We start from the raw sequence: 21569 nt of genomic DNA, 5'->3' as shown, positions 1-21569 counted from the left end.
AGAGACAAAAAGAGTAAAAAAAAAATCTTTCTTAACAACCTATCTTTGGAAAACCACAATAGAAATTATAGGTGATTTTATAACTTCTTGGTTTTGCTTTAGCCTATAAACGAATTGCCTTACTATAAAAAGAAGGGGGGGTCAAAAGGAAAAAATTTCAAAAAGAATAATTATACTTTTGATATTAACACTTTTAATTATAATAAAAATAATAGTATTTATAAGAATAACTATATTTAGAAATCTAAGATTTAAAATCTTGGGTTATGACACTAGACCCAAAAGAAATTGGTCCAGAAGTATTATGATTAGTACTTAAAAGTGCATGTTTATCAAGGTTTTATATAATCATTTTTGCACTTGAAGTATCAATAACTCCTTAACTAAAGCATGTTTTATAATAACAAGTTTAATATTATAAGATACCTTAATTTATGATAAATGCTCATTTTAAATGCAGGACTATCACATAAATAAAAGGATTGATTGATGAGTTTAAGCATTGAAAGTTAAAGGACAAAGAGATGGCCAAACTTAGAAAAGAGATGTCGGTGCAGTCCAAACCGGAACATTGCTCGGTAATTGGATCATATCTGGAGCTCTAGATTTCGGATTTAGGTCCACTTTATATGGATGGAAAGGTAAGACAAAAGCCTACAACTTTCATGGGGAGCCCAAGATTTGAAAAGGTCGTTTTGAAGTCCAAATTGAAGGAACAACGAAGAAGTCCGAAGCTGTCCTGCAGCCCAAACACTATTTAGTGTTCAGCCCATATCTTGAGTTCTAGAAGTCCAAATGACCTCATCTTTTTTTTGTTGGAAAGCTGAGACAATTTCCTAGAACATTCTTGAGGATTCTGGGCAAATTATGATGTTAGCAATGGCATCTTGATCAGACAAGAAGATAAGGATTGTTATCTAGTCAAGATATGGCCACCCACTCATCAATTAGTCAACAAATCAATAGTTCCAAATTTTGGCCTATAAAAGGAGGCACTTACCATGTATTGAGGCATCTTGGTGTTCAGATCAAGATCATGCTCTTGCTTTCTCTCTTTGTATTGCTTATGTCTTGTTTTCATTAATATCAAGTTTATGCACTTCATTTCCTTTCCTTTGTCTAGTTAACTTCTTTCTCATTTATGTTCTTGTCTTGCTCATTTATGTTTCTTTCTTTCATTATGTTTAGCTAAGTTAATTATGTCAAGGTGAAAAGGGTACACTAATGGTGTAAGAATAAGTATAATATAAACTTAACATGGACCTTAACGTTGGATACTAACATGTTTTATATTTGTTATCTTGTTCACTTTTAATACTTTGCTTGTTAAATGGTTAATCTAGATTTATGTTGTATAACACTTGGTACAACAAATACTTGGTACTTTCATAGCCCATATTGTATGGTATAACCGACACCTGAGCTATGAAAGGGACTTGATTTGTTGTTAACATAAGTTATAATCATGAATGCCTGCCAACATTTACAAGTATTAGCTTTATTCGAATAAGATAACTAATGTAATCATGTTAATAATTTATAATCTGATTGGAACCTCCTTTATGTGTGGTTTCCAATTGAGTAATAAGAGTTTATATTTATACTTGTTTGAAGTACCATTAGTGGATCCTTTAACCTTGACATTTGTTTTTATCATTGTTTAATCCTTACGTTAATCTTTCATCTCAAAGTTCTCATTAATTTCTTCCTTCTCTTCTTTATTATTGTTGTTATTGTTATTATTATTATTATTATTATTATTATTATTATTATTATTATTATTATTATTATTATTATTATTATCTGTTCATAAACTCAGTATATAGGCTGGAAACCTGTGACCCGATCTTTTAGATCATTCGTAGGTATAACAACGCCACGTACTGAGTATTATTATTATTATTACTATTACGAGTACTACTATTGTTATTATCATTGTTATTGTTGTTATTGTTGTTATTGTTGTGTTGTTATTTATAATTTATACAATTGACCTCTCTGTGGTTCGACCCCGGTCTTGCCGGGTTATTTATTACTTTGACACTCCTGCACTTGGGAGAAGACATCAAGCTTTTGGTCGTGTCAAGTTTTTGGCGCCGTTACCGGGGAGGTAAATTCTTGTATAAATTATAATATTTATTTTATTTTCTCTTTTCACTTTTCATTTTATTTAACTTTGTTTCTTTTGTTTTCTTTTGTTTCTTTTTCTTTTCTTTTCTTTTCTTCCTTTTATTCTCTTCTTACAAGTGCATGAGAGTTTGGTCACGTACATTAAGTGGTCGACTTTGTAGGGTATCTTCATCATTTTCAGAAAATATGGCCGAAGAAGATAATCAATCGCTTCATAATGAGAATAATGAGAATAACCGTATGAGAACACTTAGAGACCACATGAATCCCACAAGAACAAGTGCACCCTCATGCATAGTTTTCCCTCCTGATGCATCTCATTTTAATTTTAAGCCAGGCATTATTCAACTTTTACCATCTTTTCATGACTTAGACTTAGAAAATCCATACTTGCATTTAAGGGAATTTGAGGAGGTCTGTAATACCTATAATGACTCAAATTGTAGCATGAACACCATTCGATTAAAGCTTTTTCCTTTTTCATTAAAAGATAAAGCTAAAACATGGCTACAAAATTTGAGACCGAGATCCATTCGTGCTTGGGATGAAATGCAACAACAATTTTTAAAGAAGTTTTTTCCATCTCACAGAACAAACTCTTTCAAAAGACAAATCATCACTTTCACTCAAAAACCAGGAGAAACATTTTACCAATGTTGGGATAGGTATCGAGATTTGCTTAATACTTGCCCTCATCATGGTTTTGAAACATGGAGATTGATTTCACATTTTTATGAAGGTTTAACACCTAGAGATAGGCAAATGGTTGAATTGATGTGCAATGGAACCTTTGAAGATAAAGACCCTAATGAAGCAATGGAGTACCTAGACTTGCTAGCCGAAAATGCTCAAAATTGGGATACCACAGGTACTTATGAGGCACCAAGTAAAACTCAACCTCATACATCTAGTGGAGGTATGCACAACCTTAGGGAAGATCATGACCTTCAAGCCAAGTTTGCATCTTTAGCTAGAAAAGTCGAGGCACTAGAATTGAAAAAGAGTGGTCAATTAAAATCTGTTCAAGACATTGTATGTCAAATCTGTGAAGCAAATGAGCATGCAACAAATAATTGTCCAACTTTGCCTTCTTTTAAGGAATGCCTCCATCAACAAGCCCATGCTTTAAACAGTTTCCAAAGGCCCAACCATAACCCATACTCGCAAACATACAATCCTGGTTGGAGAAATCACCCAAATTTCAGTTGGAAGAGTGACAACAATAATACACAAACTTCACAGCCACCGTTTCAAGCACACCATAATTTCCAAAATTCTCATGGATATGCACCTCCTTATGCTCCACCTCCTAGAAGAAATTTTGAGGAAACATTGCATGCATTCATTGAAAAGCAGGAGACAATCAATACTCAACTTGCTCAAAGCATGATCGATTTTAAAGATGCTCTTGCAAAATTAACAACTACTCTCAGTTTCCAAGAGAAAGGTAAGTTTCCTTCTCAACCACAGCAAAATCCAAAGGGGCAATACAATGCAAATGCAAGTGGTTCTGGAAGCCAACACATGGATCAAGTCAAATCAGTCATCACTCTTCGTAGTGGTAAGGTTATTGAAAAACCCATTCTTGAACCTTGTGAGAAAGATGATGAGTCTATCTCTGAGGGTAAGGAAGGGGTTGAACCTGAACATTGCAAAGAAAAGGATGATTCCCCGCTAGCACTTCCATTTCCTCATGCCATGACCAAACAAAGGAAAGTCAATCACAACTCTGAAATCTTTGAAATTTTCAAACAGGTAAGGATCAATATACCTTTGTTGGATGCTATTAAACAGGTTCCTTCCTATGCTAAATTTTTGAAAGATTTGAGCACTGTGAAGAGAAAACTGAATGTGAAAAAGAAAGCCTTTTTAGCCGAACAAGTAAGTGCCATTCTTCAAAACAATAATGCTTTGAAATATAAAGACCCTGGTTGTCCTACAATTTCTTGCTTTATTGGAGAACATAAAATTGAAAGAGCCTTACTTGATCTTGGAGCTAGTGTGAATTTACTTCCATATTCAGTTTTTCAAAGTCTCAATATAGGTGAGTTAAAACCAACTTCTGTAACTCTTTTACTCGCCGATAGATCTGTAAAAGTGCCTAGAGGAATAATTGAAGATGTGTTAGTACAAGTCGATAAATTCATTTATCCTGTGGATTTTATTGTCTTGGACACGCAACCTGTTGAAGCATGTAATTCATTTCCTATTATTTTAGGACGTCCGTTTCTTGCAACTTCTAATGCATTGATTAATTGTAGGAATGGACTCATGAAGTTATCTTTTGGAAACATGACATTAGAGATGAATATTTTCAACGTTTGCAAGCAGCCTGGAGATGATAATGATTTACAAGAAGTAGATCATATTGAAGAATTAGTTCATGATCAACTTGAATCTACTTTGAGTAAAATTGAGTTGGATGAATATGAAGATTTGCAAATGATTTATTCTCAGGAAGAAATCACGGATGAAAAAGGCACCGAAAATATTGATGCCGATCTTTTGTCAAGAGTGACAACAAATTTGATATCTGACATCACACCAATCGATGATTACTTTCCTGAAGAATCCTTACTTTCTCTCAGTTCAATGCCTTGGTTTGCTAAAAATATCAATTTTCTTGCAACAGGAGATTTGCCAGCTCACTGGAGTACCGAAGACAAAGGAAAGTTTTTGAACGAAGTGAAGAACTTTTACTTAGATGACCCTTACTTATTCAAAAATTGTCCTGATCAAATATTTCAAAATGCATTCCCGACAATGAGGTAAGTAATGTCATTAAACTTTATCATTCTGAAGCATGTGGGAGTCAATTCTCATCAAGAGAGACGACTGCAAAAATCTTACAAAATGGATTTTATTGGCCCACCATGTTCAAGGACACACATGCATTCTGCAAAACTTGTGAAAATTGTCAAAAAGTTGATACTGGTCAAAAAGTTTTGCTTTATAATTCTCAACTCCATTTATTTCCTGAAAAACTAAGATCAAGATGGAGCGGTCCATTTATTTTGAAACATGTGTATCCTTATGGGGCCCTTGATATTGAGAATCCAAAGAATGACAATGTTTTGAAGGTAAATGAACATCGTTTAAAAGCTTACTTTGATGAGTTTCCTAGTGAAAATGAATCCATTGGTTTGAATAATCTTATTGATAAAGGTTGATTATTTTGTTTTTCTCACATTTTTTTTTTGTTGCTTTTTAGTGTGACTTTTGTTTTGCTAGTCTCTCACCCCGGTAAAATGGCGGATAACAGTACTCCATGACTCTTAAGTCGGTTCTTTCAGTTTCCCAAATAACTGATATTTGTATATATTTGTACAATTCTCTGCTCTTTCTCCCTTCTTTGAATATTTTCCCCAATTCTAATTTTAAAATGGACACCACTCTTGAAAAGTTGAAAAGGTATTTTCCCGCTCTGCCTCAGAATGCGATTAATAAAATTTACCGTGCTAGGTGTGCAAGATTGAGGTTGTTAATGAATCATGGAATTCCTGAAGATATCCGTTGGTTAATTGAAGCAAAGGTTCGATTATCAGGTGAGTCATCCAATTCTTTCATTTCACACATGCCTGGAACAGGTAAAAGCACTTTTGCAAAGAAACGTCGTGCAAAACGACTGAAAGTCTGTCATCGATGTGCCAGATGGACTTGTAATACGACATGTCGTTCTTTAGGAATGATATCTGTAAACCGTGAAGATAAGATACAATTCATTAAGGATGGCCTGAGTAAGGGGTCTTTAGATAATCTTTTGTTGACCCTTGAGACGCATCCTAGTGGAGATGTGCATCGTGTAATTCATGATTTATGGCCACAATTCCATAAAGAACATGATCGACTTAGTCTTGGGAATCTGACTAAAAAAGACCCTGTTTGCCAGTTTTTAAGAAAACTGGATGGGAAGCCTATCCCCGACCCATAGAGGGCGTTTAAGCCGTTCTTGGACGTAAAACCAAGGGAAGATGTGAGCCACAATCACAACTACCTGTACATACATGCTTTTTCAAAATAAATAATTAATAAAGAGAGAGAGAGAGAGAGTTTGTGAGACTACAACTGGCCTACATATAGGTGGTATGATTGCATTTTCACTTTTTGATCTATAAATTCTTCTCTTCCTTCCCTTCATTTCTACTCATCCCATATATTCATCAAATATAGAAGTGTGTAGAAATGGCAGGTTCCTCAAGTCATCATATAAGAAATATTTGTGTTTTCGGTGGATCCAGTTCTGGGAAAGAAAAAGAGTTTTTAGAATCAGCAAATCATCTTGGTCGGGTACTAGCTGAGAGAAAGATTCATTTAGTGTATGGGGGAGGCAGCCTTGGGTTAATGGGAGGTGTGTCAATGGCTGCATTTTTAGGAGGCAATCAAGTTTTGGGGGTTGTCCCCAAAGCTTTAGCTCGTAGGGTTGTCTCAACACCTAATGCCCTAAAACCAACTGGTCTGGGAGTCATTAGCCTAAAACTCGTTACATGGGTTAAAGATACATTGTGTTTTAAGTTGTATGTGTATATAAATAAAAAAAGAAGAAAAAAAAAGAAGAAAAAAAATCCCAACCCAAGGAAGTTCACCTTAAACATTTGAACATAATATTGTTTTCTTCCAACAAAAGCCCCATCATCTATGTTTTCATTGAGCACACAAAAAGAAGGTTTATTAATATCTTGTTTACGAAGTATGAAGCAGGAATATAAATTTAATGAGAGTTTGTTTATCTGGATAGATTAATGGAAGTTGAATGATGAATGCCTTGCTTTGTGGAACTTGCAAATTATTTCTCTATTTTAACGCTTTAGATTACTAGGGACTAGTAATAAGCTGGTTGGGGGGTGTGATTAGTACTTAAAAGTGCATGTTTATCAAGGTTTTATATCATCATTTTTGCACTTGAAGTATCAATAACTCCTTAACTAAAGCATGTTTTATAATAACAAGTTTAATATTATAAGATACCTTAATTTATGGTAAATGCTCATTTTAAATGCAGGACTATCACATAAATAAAAGGATTGATTGATGAGTTTAAGCATTGAAAGTTAAAGGACAAAGAGATGGCCAAACTTAGAAAAGAGATGTCGGTGCAGTCCAAACCGGAACATTGCTCGGTAATTGGATCATATCTGGAGCTCTAGATTTCGGATTTAGGTCCACTTTATATGGATGGAAAGGTAAGACAAAAGCCTACAACTTTCATGGGAGCCCAAGATTTGAAAAGGTCGTTTTGAAGTCCAAATTGAAGGAACAACGAAGAAGTCCGAAGCTGTCCTGCAGCCCAAACACTATTTAGTGTTCAGCCCATATCTTGAGTTCTAGAAGTCCAAATGACCTCATCTTTTTTTTGTTGGAAAGCTGAGACAATTTCCTAGAACATTCTTGAGGATTCTGGGCAAATTATGATGTTAGCAATGGCGTCTTGATCAGACAAGAAGATAAGGATTGTTATCTAGTCAAGATATGGCCACCCACTCATCAATTAGTCAACAAATCAATAGTTCCAAATTTTGGCCTATAAAAGGAGGCACTTACCATGTATTGAGGCATCTTGGTGTTCAGATCAAGATCATGCTCTTGCTTTCTCTCTTTGTATTGCTTATGTCTTGTTTTCATTAATATCAAGTTTATGCACTTCATTTCCTTTCCTTTGTCTAGTTAACTTCTTTCTCATTTATGTTATTGTCTTGCTCATTTATGTTTCTTTCTTTCATTATGTTTAGCTAAGTTAATTATGTCAAGGTGAAAAGGGTACACTAATGGTGTAAGAATAAGTATAATATAAACTTAACATGGACCTTAACGTTGGATACTAACATGTTTTATATTTGTTATCTTGTTCACTTTTAATACTTTGCTTGTTAAATGGTTAATCTAGATTTATGTTGTATAACACTTGGTACAACAAATACTTGGTACTTTCATAGCCCATACTGTATGGTATAACCGACACCTGAGCTATGAAAGGGACTTGATTTGTTGTTAACATAAGTTATAATCATGAATGCCTGCCAACATTTACAAGTATTAGCTTTATTCGAATAAGATAACTAATGTAATCATGTTAATAATTTATAATCTGATTGGAACCTCCTTTATGTGTGGTTTCCAATTGAGTAATAAGAGCTTATATTATACTTGTTTGAAGTACCATTAGTGGATCCTCTAACCTTGACATTTGTTTTTATCATTGTTTAATCCTTACGTTAATCTTTCATCTCAAAGTTCTCATTAATTTCTTCCTTCTCTTCTTTATTTATTGTTGTTATTGTTATTATTATTATTATTATTATTATTATTATTATTATTATCTGTTCATAAACTCAGTATATAGGCTGGAAACCTGTGACCCGATCTTTTAGATCATTCGTAGGTATAACAACGCCACGTACTGAGTATTATTATTATTATTACTATTACGAGTACTACTATTGTTATTATCATTGTTATTGTTGTTATTGTTGTGTTGTTATTTATAATTTATACAATTAACCTCTCTGTGGTTCGACCCCGGTCTTGCCGGGTTATTTATTACTTTGACACTCCTGCACTTGGGAGAAGACATCAAGCTTTTGGTCGTGTCATATTACCTCTTAGTCTTGGGTCCAGACGCAGGACCCAAGAGAAATGGTTCCAGGTGCTTGACCCAAGGGAATTGGTCCTAATATAGGATCCATTAGCCTTAGATACCTAAGCCGAACCTAAGAAAATTGAGTTCTAACGTATTATCCCTCAACTTTGGGTCCTGACGCAAATAATAATAATAATAATAATAATACAAATTATAATATTTTTAATATCAATAAAATTAATTATAATAAAAATAAGAATATTTAAAATACAAATAAGAATATTTTTAATTTCAATAACATTAATTATAATAAAAATAATAATAGTTATAATATAAATAATAATATTTTCAATAACATTAGTTATAATAAAAATAACAATATTTATAATACTCCTAGAGGGCTTTGTAGACCCAGGTGAGGGTCAGCAAACCTAGGCAAACCTAGGCATGCAGGTTTGCAACAAATGGGCAGGTTTGTAGACCTTGAGCACGCGGGTCCTCAAATCTGCTTGCCTGGTTCTGCTGCCAGGCACGTGGGTCTGACCCTAGCACCAAGGGCTTGGTAGCCCAACACCATGTGTCTGTATTATGGGGCCTGCAACCCCACAAAAATTCGAATTGGCCATTTTCTCCCCAACCAAAAAGACAACCCCACCAATCTTTATAGTTTTTGCAACTCTTTGCAGCAAGGGTATAATAGCTATTTCATTACACCGCTCCAATTCACAATGATTTTAGCAAAGAGCAAACCCAAATAGTTCAATTAACAGTGAAATCACTTATAGTCTACAATATCAATTCACAATGCTTTTAGCAAAGAGCAAACCCAAACATTGTAATTTACAGTGAAATCACTCACAATCTACAGTAATTCACTGATGTGATTCCTGGAGTCTGCAGCCTTATCATGCCCCACCAAACATTGAAATCACTCGTAGTCCACAGTAATTCACGTTACAGTAAAACATCGATCCCTTTTAGTTATAACTAGTTAGAAGACCAGCGCAATGTTGCAGTCAATTTTTTTTGTATAAAAAATATCAAGAAAAACTAAGATTTAAAAGTATTAGGTCTTTCTGAAAAACTATATCCAAGAGTCTTGGGTTTGGTTGCAACGCCTGATGCAAGAGTAATATTTATAATATTAATATTAATAATAACAATAAACTTGTATTACCCAAGTTTAAAAGAGTGTGATAATTAAATAGATTAAAAAAATAAAAAAAAAACATAGAAAAAAACAACAACATGAAGAAAACAACTAATGGAGAAAAAGAAAAAAAAATCTAAATTAACTGGGTTAACCCGTCAAACATTGGATTCGTGTTTGTGAAAATTTGATAACTGAATTGAAAAAAAAATTAACAGGTTAACTCAGAATTAACTGGGCTAATTCGTCAAACCCGGGATTCATGTCATGAAAGTTTAATAACTAAATAGAAAAAAAATTAACATTAACAAACTAAAATAAAAAAAATTAATTAAAAAGAAAAAAAAAAAAAAAAAAAAAACAAAAGGCATCGGCCTTTTCACTGTGGACTGCATTATGCAGTCCACAGTCAAAGGCATGAAAAAGACAAAAAAACAAAAAGAAAAGAAAAGAACAGAAAAAAACTAACTGGGCTAAAAGAAAAAAAAATATAGGAACAAAAAAACTAATGAAGAAAAAGAAAAAAAAAATCTAAATTAACTGGGTAACCCATCAAACCTGAGATCTGTGTCATGAAAGTTTGATAACTAAATAGAAAGAATTTTAATATAAACAAACTAAATTATAAAAAAAAGAAATTAAAAAGGTAAAAACAAAGAAGAAAAAACCTATACGGAGAAAAAAATTGATGAATTAACTTGGCTAACTCGTCAAACATGAGATCCATGTCATGAAAGTCTTATAACTAAAGAGAAAAAAATTTAACATAAACAAAACAAATTAAAAAAAAAATTTAATTAAAAAGTAAAAAAAAAAAAAGGCATAAGCTTTTTCATTGTGGCTGCACTGTGCAGTCCAAAATCAAAGGCATAAAAACAGGAAAAAAAAAGCAAAAAGAAAAAAAAAACTAAAGGCATCAGTCGATAACTAAATAGAAAAAAAATTAATATTAATGAACTAAATTAAACAAAAAACATATTAATTAAAAATAAAAAGAAAATGAAAAAAACCTATAAGAAGAAAAAACAATGAAGAAAAGGGAAAAAAAATCCAAATTAAATGGTTTAACCCGTCAAACCTGATATCTGTGTCATGAATGTCTGATAACTAAATAGAAAAAAATTTAATATCAACAAAATAAATTAAAAAAAATTAATTGAAAAGAAAAAAAAAGAAGACATCAGCCTTTTCACCGTGGACTCCACTGTCCAGTTCACAGTGAAAGGTATAAAAAGAAAAAAAGAAAAAAACTAAAGGCATCAATATTTTCACTATGGACTGCATATAAAATTAAAAGATGAAATTGGAAGAAAAAAACTAATCAAAAAAATAATCTGAATCAACTGGGTTAACCTGCCAAATCAGGTTAACCCATTAAACCTAGGATTTGTGTTATGAAAGTGTGATAACTAAATAGAAAAAAGATTGAATATTAATGAACTAAATTAAAAAAATAATTAAAAAGAAAAAAGCAAAGAGAAAAAAACCCACAAGAAAAAAAAAACCAATGAAGAAGAAATTTTTTTGAATCAATTGGGTTAACTTGTCAAACCAAGTTAACCCGTCAAATCTGGGATTCGTGTCATAAAAGTCTGATAATTAAATAGAAAAAATTTATTATTAAGAAATTTAATTAAAAAAATAATTAAAAAACAAAGAAAAAGGAAAAAAAAAGACATTAGCTTTTTCACTGTGGATTGCACAATGCATTCCACAGTAAAAGGCTTAAAAAGGAAAAGAAAAGGAAATAAAACAAAGGCATACACATGGGTTATTTTTTTTTTCTTGCATAAAAAATATAAAAGGGCTAAGATCTAAGAGTGTTACGTCTTTCTATAAAGATATACCCAAAAGTCTTGGTCTAATTGTAACGCGTGACCCAAGAGTAATATTGATAATATTAATAATAATATTAAACTTACATGACTAAAGTTTAAGTGAGTCTGGCTGCAACACCAGATCCAAGAGCCTTGGATGTGGGTCTGCCTGCAAGATCGTGTCATAAAAGTATGATAATTAGATAGATTAATTAAAAAAAGGAAAAAAAAGCCAACATGAAGAAAAAAACTTATAAAAAAAAGAAAAAAAATCTGAATTAACCAGGTTAACTCATCAAATATTGGATTCATGTTATGAAAGTTTAATAACTAAATAGAAAAAAAATTGACGGGTTAACCCGTGAAACCAGGTTAACCCTTCAAACCCAGGATATGTGTCATAAAATTCTGATAACTAAATAGAAAGAAATTTAGTATCAACAAACAAAACTAAATGAAAAAAATTAATTAAAAAGAAAAAAAGCAAAAACACTCCGGGTTATCTTGTCAAACCAAGTTAACCCGTTAAACCCGGGATCCGTGTCATAAAATTCTAATAACTAAATAAAAAAAATTAATATTAACAAAAGAAAAAAAAAATTAATATTAACAAAAGAAAAAAAAAAAATTGACGGATTAACCAAGAATTAACCAGGTTAACCTGTGAAACCTGGAATATGTGTCATGAGAATCTGATAACTAAATAGAAAGAAATTTAACATTAACAAACTAAAATAAACAAAAAAAAATTAAAAAATATGGGTTAACTGTGAAACCATGTTAACCTGTTAAACCCAGGATCAGTGTCATAAAAGTTTGATAACTAAATAAAAAATTAACATTAACAAATTAAATTAAAAAAAAAATTTATTAAAAGAAAAAAGAAAGAAAGAAGTAAAAAATAAAAAAGGGGAAGGCATAAAAAACAAAAAAATAAGAAAAAAAAACAGCTTAAAAAAAAAAATATTGCTCAGCGTTTCACTATGGATTGCATAGTGAAACACTGAGTAATTTTAGTATATTTCTAATTAATTTTACATGTTGTTTCTTTTTGTGCCTTTAGTTTGAAGTAATTTGGACTTTATCTCGAACTTGGTTTTTTGGTTCATAGAATTGTTTTTTATGTTCTTGAGATGTTAGATCGAAAATCCATTGATTGATCTTCATGAAATCTGTTTTGATTATGGGTCCTATTTTTTAGGTTTTGGGATAGGATAGGAAGCCCAATTCATGTGATTGTACTGATCCTTTTTAAGGCCTAATGTAGTGTTTGTTTAGGAAAAAAATTGCCAAAGAAAAAAAAAGGTTTTTGGGTCTTTATGTGTTGTTTAGCTAACATGTCCTTATGATGATTTCTAAGCCTCTATTTTTCGTGTTAGAGTGTGTTAGACAAACACGCTTTTAAAATATTTTTTTAAGTTAATGATTTTTAGCTATAAACGTGTTTAATACATACACCCTAACATATTTTTCCAGCCTTATTTTTTTTGTTGTTTTTCTTGTGTTTTTCCAAACACTTCATAGTTTAATTTTTAATTAATTTTTAGATTTTTAGAAGGCTGTTTTATAATTAATTTTAGGCCTTTTATTACCAATTTTACCCCTTTATGTTTCAATATTTGAGATTCTAAATTTATATGTAAACCATTTTTTCCGGTATTAATAAGCTAGTTTTTTTTAATAAAATAAATAAATAAATAAAAATTAGTCTTTTAAAAAATTTATTTTAAATTACATATGACCGAGTTTCCAAAAAAAAAAACATGTTTGCATCTTTAATTAAAAAATACAAAAAAAAAGTATGAGAGAAAAAGAGAAATTTTTTTGCATGATTTAGCATTTCTTGAAAATATCTAAAAAATAATAAAAATGATATTTTGCATGCATCATGAACTTAATAAAGAGTTTATTAAGTCCATGGAAAACTTGGTCTAAATTTTAAAAATATCAAAAAACTAATTTTGCTTATTTTTAATTTACAAACTTATAAAGATGTTGGTAAACCCTTTATCTCTTTTTTTTTTTTTTTTTATAGAATTTTTATATTTGAGAATTACAAATTTATATGTAAGATGTATTTTTGGTATTTAAAAAAAAAAATATATATAATAAATTATTATTTGACTTTAGAATGGTTATACTTGACCTATAAAGCTATGATTCACCTTATTAAGGTGGATTTGCTTTAACCAATAGACAAAGCAATGGATAGTAAAACACAACGAGGCCTTAGAAATAATAAAGCAAATAAATGTTGCATTTTATTTTATGTAAGATATATTACGAGTGATATTGCCTTTTTTATATATAATCAGTCCTTTTACCTAAATTTTAAAGACTGTTTAAGGTTGTTAATGATCAAAATACAAGAAGATGACTTCAAACCTTTTAAATCATAAAAGGACAAGAATTTCTTGGTCTTCTCGCACACCCAAAGTCCTGATATGGGAGAAAGATCACTACGACAACACACATGTACAATAATATACAACCCTTACACGATGATGACCCAGCATAACAATTTCAATATAACATATTTAATTTCAAACTAATTAACTACATAATGAATTTGTGATTTTTTGCTACTAAATGTAAAATTAATTAAATCATTGCCTACTGAATGTAAAGTTTTAAAACTAAAATCAGCATGTCATTTAATTAATGTCAAAGCATGCTATCTTAAAGCAATCAAATGTAGCCTAATGAAAGTAAAATTAAAATATTAAAATTAGTAATTAAAATGAAAGAAAATAAGAAAGATATTAAGAGGCTAAAACTGCAAGTAGAAAAGTGTCGGAGATCGAAGAGAAGGAGAATGACATAAAATAAAAAGAAGATGTCACTATTTGTACGAGGTTTCAGAAAGTGCACAGAGAGCAGAGAGGAAGAGACTAGAGATCGAAGACAGAATAGAGAGACAAAAACTAAACATGGAGGGCAGCAACTAGGTGGGCGAGAACGAGAGACAGAGGGCAGTGAGATGCTCTTCAACTGATTTTGGCTTTGCTATTACTAATTTTAGGTTATAATTTTTTTCTTCTGTTTACACTTTTTTTAAAAAAATCAGTTTATTAGTGGTTGAATCAATTTAATTTAATTAAATCTTTTTCAAACTTCTAAAACCGATACCACAACAAAACTAGCTTGGAATGTTATGGGAGGTTTTTTAAATCAATTATTTTATGTATTTTTCTAATTGTTTGATTTTGTTTTTGCTTAGTTGATTCTAAACAATCCTATAAGGTAAAGGAGAAAGGGTTTGTTTTTTTCAACCCAATCAAACTATTCTGAGAATGTGGTTGTAGTTATTTTTTAAAATATTTAATGTACTAAAATGTATTAAAATGATCCAAAATAAAAAAAAAATAATTTTTAACATTTTTTTTTTTTTTTTTAAAATGCAGTTGGCAATGTGTTCCTAAACTATGTCTAAAAGCAGTTCTAAACCCAATACACATAACAAATGGAGCTCAAAAGCAGGCATTATTGCATTCTTTAATTTATAGGCGCAAGAACGCGACTCAATGATAATATTGTTGGGTCTAAAACTCAAATTTAGGTTAAGTTTGGGAAAGAGTAGGAAAGTGCACCAATTTTATTGAGCTTTTAATTAAAATGTCAATTTCATCTTTCGGAATACCATACGCATGCGTATGAGAAAAGATGGTCCCTAGGGTGATTAGTAGGGCCACAGAAAATAGGTAATCTTAAGATTAGCATTTCTTATTATCCACTAGAAACGTAAAATTATTTCTTGCTTAATGCCAAAGCAACGCTATACAAGAAGCAAGTCCTAACCAAGCATTCTTTCATTTGTCTTCTGTGTTCTGCTGAGTCATAATTTTGGCTGATTGACGAGCAATTTCGACCGTGAATCTGGCATTTAGAATTTTATAAGACATGTTAAGGATCTTTCTTTCTTAGGATTGCACGAACATGAAAAAATCATTTCAATGACCGTTAATATTAATAATTAACATTACCAACTAATAATTAAAAATTAACAAAAAAAAAATTAAAAAAGAAATGGGAGATCACTGTGCGTGCACTGTAAACACATCAATATTTGCATGTTTCCTCACTATATGTTAGATAATAAATTGGTCCAAAAAGTAGTTTGAGTCAAAGATAAGAAAGATGAGATAATAAGTTAAAGTTAATAATTTTGATAGGTGTTTCCATATCAAACAAAGTCTAGGGTAGATGAAAATGAGAACATACTTGGTTATAGAGTGAACCACATGGATCATAAAGTTAATTTACTAATAATAAAAGAAAATACAAAAAAGATGCGATCTAGACTTTTAAAAGAAAGCGCAAGTGAGGTTGGGTAGTTTCAATATATCGTGCGTATTCAAAATTTCAAGTAATGGAGAGAATGCGTTGTTAACAAACGATTATCTATAACATTCTCCATATAAATCAAGCATCGAGGAACATAAGAAAAAGAACTCAACAAAAATCAACAACGATAATTGCTATGTAATTGCTATTTAATTATCATATTTTTATGACACGATCTTATAACTAGATTCATATTCAATATTTTTAGATCCTATGTTACAATCAGGCTTACCTAAACTTGGATCATGCAAGTTTAATTTTATTATTAATATTATAAATATTACTTTTAGGTTAGACGTTGCAGCCAAACCCAAGATTCTTGGGTTTTAAAACTCAAAATTTTTAAATTTTTTTGAATATTTTTTATACAAAAAAAAAATGACCCGCAGCATCGCGCGGGTATCAATGCTATGCTAAAATATCCTAAAACATAAGCATTCCAAATCAGTCTCGGCCGAACCTTTGTGTGCCCCGTCACAGGTCTCGAATACCTCGGAACTGGTCATGGATTGAACCCTGGGCATCCCATCACCGATCACGGACTGGACCGCATGCTTCCCAAACCTAGGCCTAGCTTGCACCTCAAGCGACCCAAACTAAGTCCTCGATGGAATCCTACTATTCTAGAATTTGTCTTGTATAGAATCCTAAGCTCTTTATTCCAGGTCCGAGGCCACACTTCAAACTAAGTCCAGATTCGAACCGTCGGTATAATCCACTACCATTTCTTAACTCTTAAACCTGACTTGAATTCGAGAATATATAATGCATGATAGTATAAAGAGTAGTACTGGTGACTTTTAAAAGCTCATTTTTTTTAATCACCACCAACCCATTCAACTCAGGAAGTCATGTGCTTCAAAATTCCCTTCTCAAGTTTTGATCAGAACAAACAAAGCTCGCTAAGTTCGTATAAAAAAACAGCACCCACCCCTTGGAGCATCTGTCTCCATCCAACTTTTTCACGAAATATCTTCATTCACAGTTCCCATATATCCGTTTGAAAAAGCAACAACATCCATCATCCCCGGTCCATCAAAACCCTCCGTTTTTGACAGATCACAAGGACACTGTACTAACTAATTTATCACACAAAGAGAGTCAGAGAATGAGGAATCTGTCCTCAAGGAACTCAACAAGGAGCAGGAGGACACCCACACCATGTTGTAGCAAGGTAGGTATAAAGAGAGGACCGTGGACACCTGAAGAAGATGAGCTCTTGGCAAACTACATCAAGAAGGATGGTGAAGGGCGGTGGCGTACACTGCCAAAGCGGGCAGGGCTTCTTAGGTGTGGTAAGAGCTGCCGCCTCCGATGGATGAACTATCTCAGGCCTTCTGTTAAGAGAGGACGTATTGCCCCAGATGAAGAAGATCTCATTCTTAGGCTTCATAGGTTGCTTGGTAACAGGTATATATTTATAAAAGGATTTTATCGAATTAATTAGAATTGGTTATAATTCTTTCTTCTTCTTTTTTCTTCCTATCATGATCAGCTGGGGAAAGTTTATGGAGTAATTAGGTTTCGATGTCATTTACTTTAAATTTGTTTGATCGCTTTTTAGGTTTTCACTGTGCTCTACCTCTCTCTCTCTCCCCTAAAATATACCAGGATATATGAGCTTCGAGTTTCAAATAACAAATATTTCAAATTGTTTTCATGGTCTCTCCATATATCCATGTATGGATGTATGCATGTACTCATGCACTTCTTTGCCATAGCTTTTCATCTTGATTTTGGATTCTTGAATCTACCAGATTATCTGAAGTTCATAAACAAAGCTTCTATCGTAGTGCATCAACTTGTTTGTCAACATTTGACTGTGTTGCACCCCCTTCTCTTTCTCTCAATAGAGAGTAGATGTACTTTTGGGTCTGAATTTCAAATTAACTTAGATTAATTATAATAACTTGGAATCTGAGAATATGAATCTTCAATTTTTTTTTTGTTATTCCCGTGATCTTGTACACTCACTTTTCAGGTGGTCTTTGATAGCTGGGAGGATACCAGGACGCACCGATAATGAGATCAAGAATTACTGGAACACCCATCTCAGCAAGAAGCTTATTAGTCAAGGAATCGATCCAAGGACCCACAAGCCTTTATACCCTAACCCTAATTCATCAGAGATTGCCAATATTGCTCCCACCCAAAACTCCAACCCTAATTCTTTTCCACTAGAAGAGAATGCCAGGGTCGATCCAGCTACAGCCACTAGAGTAATTGAGAGCTTAAAAATAACTAACTCGGATCAGTTTCCAAATCTGGTCTTTGATGATGGTGCAAAATCCTGGCCTAATTGTGATGGTTTTAATAAGGGGTTACAAAGTCATCATGAACAAAATAAAGAGGAAGATTACAATGGAAATGAAAATGAGGACACGTTCTCTTTGTTTCTGGATTCTCTGATCAATGAAAATGTATTTGCGTATCAACAACAACAACAGTGTAATTTATTGGACCATCTGGTCAACCTGTGATTTCTTCTTCACAGGCTTTCCATCATGGCAGTATATGGGAAGCTGAAGTCACATCTTCAATGGCAGCTTTCGGTGAGAAAGATGGTGCGTTAAATAGTTATGATCTAGCTTGATCCTGCAGCAGAAAATTGCTATAAAAAGAAAATCAGACTGGTTTGTTACGACTATAAATATGTGCTAATTTGAGTTATATATGTTGTTCTTGTGAGTGTTGTACTTACATGGAATGGTTGTATGGTTGTGCGTTTAAGTTGATGTATATGTATCCCTATACTGCAAAAACTATTGATTGGGTTTTTTTTGTTCCTTGAGATCCTATCTCATAGACAACCTAAGGACCTTGTTGTTTTAAGATTAAAGTGTTCTATCTCTAGCAAACACCCTCTTATAAATTAATCCCTTTAATTTTATATATTTTTTTAATGTAAGCTTAGACTTGATCCAAACATTGATAATTAACTTTAGCAATTAAAACTAATTAAGATAATACCTAGTTATATATACACGAAGAGGAGATAATGATGTGCTTGCACTTGACATGATGAATAGGATATGTAGTAGAAGTAGATCTCTACTACTGGTATGCATGTGAAGAAATACTCCATGCATGAATATGAGCCATGATGCGTGCAGAGCTTAAATATTGTTATTATTACCTATATGAAAGAAATACTTCCACAAAATCGAGGTCCTTGAAGTTTGTACTTAGTACGCGTGTAGACATAATATAAGGAGGTCAAGTCAAGCCCAGTCGACGATCATAAATTAAACACTCAAAATGTTATATGAGCTCATGTAATTATGTTATTGAACTTCAGTTGTAGGATCTTAATTGTATGAGCTTAATTATGATGATCTTATATGAGCTCACACTGTAATGTTGATGTGCTTGATCAAGGATGTTTGATGCGGTGGAGCATATAATGTGTTTACTTACCTTGTCAAAACTTGAAACTAATACTAAATCTAGAATATAATTATTACATTAATACAATATTTCGTTAAGTTAGATCTAAGGTATTTAAAAAAAAAACAAATTAACGTTGAGGGTACGTATTTAATGTTATACAACATTTAATTATCTTTTCAACACCTTTAATTTTCTCAATAGAAAAAGAAAACACGTTATAAACCTTAATTACAAATCAAAAATAGGATTTCTCAATCTGAGCTTCATGGACAATTAAGGATACGTACGGTATATATAGCTTTCTGTACTTTGAGAGAATAAAAAAGCAGAAAGATACAAAATATGGGTAGGAGCTGAATGTTGTCCTGTTTAACACCCTATGAAAGGCAGGTAAAAGTTATGCATGTGAGCGAGGTTGATACATGTAGGTAGGTGGGGGTATGCATGGTAGCACCCCATTTGACTCATGGATGCACCCTCTCTGTTGAGGTTGCTGCACGTTTTGCTAGTGTATTTAATTTAATCCATAACTCTACAAGTAATCCGATTAATTAAGGCCACTAACCAGCTAGTCTATACCGTCCTCTTTCAACCTTTCTCCTCTCGAATCACATGCGACAATGGGTCAGTTGATTCCAACAGGAACCAATCAATCAAGATTTCCAGTTAATTAGGTTTCTAATATAGAAAATCACTCAATACATAGGTTTATGTTGCACAATGACATGAACAAGAAGGTAAAAAAGAATGTCGACAAGATACAACATAGAAAACATGTCTGTGATGCTTCCACGCCCAAGACCAATGAACACCCCCTTGAAGATGGATATATCAGATGGTGAGAGAGAAGTGATGGAACATACTATAAACTCTATATGATAGCTTGTTGATCTTAGAAATCATCACAAACGCTGATAGTATATGATCAATTGACATTTGAGAAAGAAGATAACTCAATTTCTATTGTCAAAGCATAAAAATGGAGAACAGTATATCAAGCACAAGTCAATAGAGCAATCATATAAATAATTCAGTGCGGGGTGCTCACCTAGAAGCATGGAATCTCTCACCAGCTGCTCCAGCTAGCAGTACAGCAACATGTGTAGTGGCTCTCGATTACACAACATTTCTCCATCCCGCTTAGCAAGCTAGGAGCACAAATTTGCAGAACAAGAATGAAAATTTGAAAAATTTCTATAGGAATTACCCAAAAAATCCGAAGCACAACCAAATATGAATATAGGGAAACAGAAGGTAATTTTGCAGTGTGTGTGAGAGAGATTTTGTGATCACATTCATGTTTTTTTGGTTTTTTAATGACCAAACGTTCTAACTGAGAAACATAGCTAATTTGATGGACCTACCCTTCTTTTGGACATGACTTTGTATGTTTCAACCGAGTCTTTTTCGACGCTGCTCGTTCCAAGTAAAGAAAAAAAAAGATAGGATTTAAAGAAATTTTAATGACATAATGAAAATTTTGATGCTGTACTTGTATAAACTTCTCTCTATTTTAATTTTTTTTATTTGAGTGTCTATAATTGTTTTTATTTTTTATTAATTAGGTTTCTTTATTCTTACTTAAGATATGTATTTAGTGGTGTTTTCAGAAATTTTCTTTAACAAATTAAGTCAATAAACATCATCTTTTAAAAAATTGCATAAATTATTTTTATTCTAATTTTAATTAAAAATTATGTTAATTAAATCCATAAAATAATTTCAAGTCACTAGATATCACTTTTACAAGTAGATAAACTCAAAAATATCATTGCTTGAATAAGACTAGGGCATACAATCTTCATTCATTTAGTAAATATTACGAGTGAATCTTGAATACTATATAATAGATAAACATTAATAAGATATTATTTATTAATTTTTTCTAGAATTTGGATTGGGTTTAATTAATGAGCCCAACAAAAACCCATTGGTTATTCATTGGCATATTGACTTAATAGACTATTGCTTACACGTCATGACCAGGAGTCACTAGGTTGTAGACATATCAATTACCAAGTTTTATCAAAATATAACATCTAAGGGTGACAAAGATGATCTAGACCTTAAAATAATTAGACTTAAATCAATCTCTCAAGGTTTAACTTACTGTAGTAAATTCATTCTCATCCATGTAGATAGACTACTAATATTATGCATAATA

At 32.1% G+C, this 21569-nt stretch overlaps 1 protein-coding gene and 1 long non-coding RNA gene across 2 annotated transcripts; one reads left to right on the top strand and one right to left on the bottom strand.

Moving 5' to 3' along the window:
* The first annotated feature begins 16836 nt into the window (after nucleotides 1-16836).
* Nucleotides 16837-18806, top strand: LOC118036434 (transcription repressor MYB6). The gene is made up of 2 exons (XM_035042128.2): nucleotides 16837-17425; nucleotides 17997-18806. The coding sequence occupies exons 1-2, from the start codon at nucleotides 17124-17126 to the stop codon at nucleotides 18493-18495; spliced, it is 801 nt and encodes a 266-aa protein (XP_034898019.1). The 5' UTR covers nucleotides 16837-17123; the 3' UTR covers nucleotides 18496-18806.
* On the bottom strand, nucleotides 18378-20760 carry LOC140954428 (uncharacterized). The gene is made up of 2 exons (XR_012167654.1): nucleotides 20454-20760; nucleotides 18378-18626 (listed from the first exon to the last, which is right to left on the bottom strand). It is a non-coding gene; the product is annotated as an uncharacterized lncRNA (long non-coding RNA).
* Nucleotides 20761-21569: the final 809 nt, after the last annotated feature.

This window comes from Populus alba, chromosome 13, assembly GCF_005239225.2.
Source record: "Populus alba chromosome 13, ASM523922v2, whole genome shotgun sequence".
In the NCBI taxonomy this organism is placed as follows: domain Eukaryota; kingdom Viridiplantae; phylum Streptophyta; class Magnoliopsida; order Malpighiales; family Salicaceae; genus Populus; species Populus alba.
The sequence above is the reverse complement of the archived record's forward strand: the minus strand, read 5'-3'. Positions and strand labels throughout refer to the sequence as shown.